At 35.3% G+C, this 2,193-nt stretch overlaps 1 protein-coding gene across 1 annotated transcript in view; it reads left to right on the plus strand.

The window, feature by feature from the left end:
- Positions 1-2,193, plus strand: part of CTNNA1 (catenin alpha 1) — a 251,980-nt gene that overhangs the window by 150,720 nt on the left and 99,067 nt on the right. Inside the window, exon 7 of the mRNA XM_019506550.1 lies at positions 1,817-1,897. Within this exon, the coding sequence (XP_019362095.1) occupies positions 1,817-1,897 (81 nt within the window). The remainder of the gene's footprint in view (positions 1-1,816; positions 1,898-2,193) is intronic.

Here is a 2,193-nt window from a genome sequence, read left to right on the forward strand (position 1 = left end):
ACCTGTCTAGGTCCAATTGTAGCCTATTCCTTCCTTCTACGGAGGTGATCATGTCACAGTTGGGAAAATCTTAGTAAATCTTGAGATTTCAGTAAGTAACTGCTATTAGATTGCCTTTTTTCATTAATGAGCCATAAGCATTTATTCTGATGGTTGTACACAGGTAAATTGACTCTTAGGTTGGCCTAAGTAAGCCAACATAAAGCTGGCTAGCTTATATTCTACTTAGGATGATTATCTTTCTTGTTTGTTGTTAGTCACTTTTTTTCTTTGGTTTAAATGAATCTCAGATACCCAACTGGAACTTTCACTTGAAGTAAGTAAAATATATTCAGTAAAGCCAGAACCATTTGTACCACTGTTTTGTTTTTTTTTGTTTTTTTTTTACAAAATCTTAGTGAATGGAAGGTTTTGACATGCATTCTATACCTGTATGCATAGAAATAAGCAGTAGTTTTCATTTTGTGAAATATTTTAATAGACCACTTTGAGGACTAAGAAAGATGGAATAGTTTGAATAACTTGCTGCTGTTCAAGTAATAGTTTAGATTCCAGCTTTCCTTTTACTGAAATCTGTGACAGAATCAAATTATCTGACCATGATAGTGACAGGTTTTGAATAATGTATGCTTGGTAGCTACCAGTGATCAAAATATAACTGAGCCTGGCTGTCCCCAGTTTAGTTTAAGCCCATCAATCACTTGATATCTTTCTACTTTATGCAAGACTCCAGATCCTTTTGTTAGGATTTCAAAGCTGCCCATCCAGATCTTTCAAATCATGCTATCATCTAGAGAATTGATAATTAGCATACATTCACTTTAATAGTGGTTAATGTGTTCTTTTCTCAGCAGTTTAATTGCATTGAGCACAGGAAAGAACTTTGTAAAATTGCTTTGTAGATGTTTAAAGCATATTTTAAACATGTATATTAAATTTGGTGGGAAAAAATAATGTGCGCTAAAATAATTCTCAGAATATTGAGTGGCCAGTATAATTATTTGTATTATGAAATGTTCACCTGCATTGTCTGCTTAATCAAAGCCAGATTGTACCCTTGGTTTCATATCAGTTTTCATAGTGTAATGTCTTACTGTACCAAAGACTAATAATCCAGTACTCTTCAGTCCAATACTCTGTGCATGGGTTCAGATAATAATATTGGTGATGTTCTTTACTTTTGGAATTTTAGCTTACCATTCTGGCTGCATGAAACAAGTCTGGTGTAGTGGCTCTGAAGTGCAAAACTCTCTAAGAAACGTTCATCTTTTATCCTGCAAATGACCATTTTGGACTATTATCCCCTCTGCTTAAAATGCTTGAGTGAGGGTTAGACATGGCTCTGTGCCATGTATGCATCTCTTCATATCATGAGCCTGGTGAGAGTATGAACTGTAGCTTCTAGGGGTTTTTTTGCTGGAGGAGGTGTTAGGGGCTTCCTTAGATCTGTAAGGAAAAAATCAAAAGAATCCTGGGTTTGAAATACTGTTTTTGGATTTGTTCCTAGTGAGTCAAGCTCCTTTGACTTAAAGACTCTGAAAACTGTCAGTCCCCCTCTCCTCCATCCCTGAATAGCTTCTCTTGAGAAAAGTATAGAGGAAATGTGTTCAGACCACTGAAAAAGACCATGTTGTACTTTAATAGGGAGATTGCTTCTTTTTGCATGGGTACAAACAGCTTTCATTTTGTGTATGTGTATATGTATATACTGTTTTTAAATGAGTGTAAACATGTTCTTGAAGTAAATTGCAAATATTTTCTTCATAACAAACAATAAATAACATATATTTACCTTGCTCTGTCTCTTGTTCTCCAGGCTGGTCGCAAAGAAAGAAGTGATGCTCTGAACTCTGCAATAGACAAAATGACTAAAAAGACGAGGGACTTGCGCAGACAGGTACAGAATAAGTAAAATTAAATGTTTATACAAATGAATGCATTTCTAAATAAGTTCAATCTTGGAAATATTTTATTTTATGGCTCCTTTATGTTGCTTGATGATAGTAATGTTGCTTATTTTTCCTGTAGAATACATTGAAAGCTAGCTGGTTGCGTTTGGTTCTCACAACAGTATAAGGGATTGAATTGTAATCCCTTAAAGTTTAACTAGTATAGGCAAGACATTAGAGATCAGGGGTGGGCAAAATACAATTCACAAGATGGTTTCAGCCTGTCAGGCACCATTCCCCCCCC

This window comes from Gavialis gangeticus, unplaced genomic scaffold, assembly GCF_001723915.1.
Source record: "Gavialis gangeticus isolate Ggan-Ray unplaced genomic scaffold, GavGan_comp1, whole genome shotgun sequence".
Lineage (NCBI taxonomy): Eukaryota > Metazoa > Chordata > Crocodylia > Gavialidae > Gavialis > Gavialis gangeticus.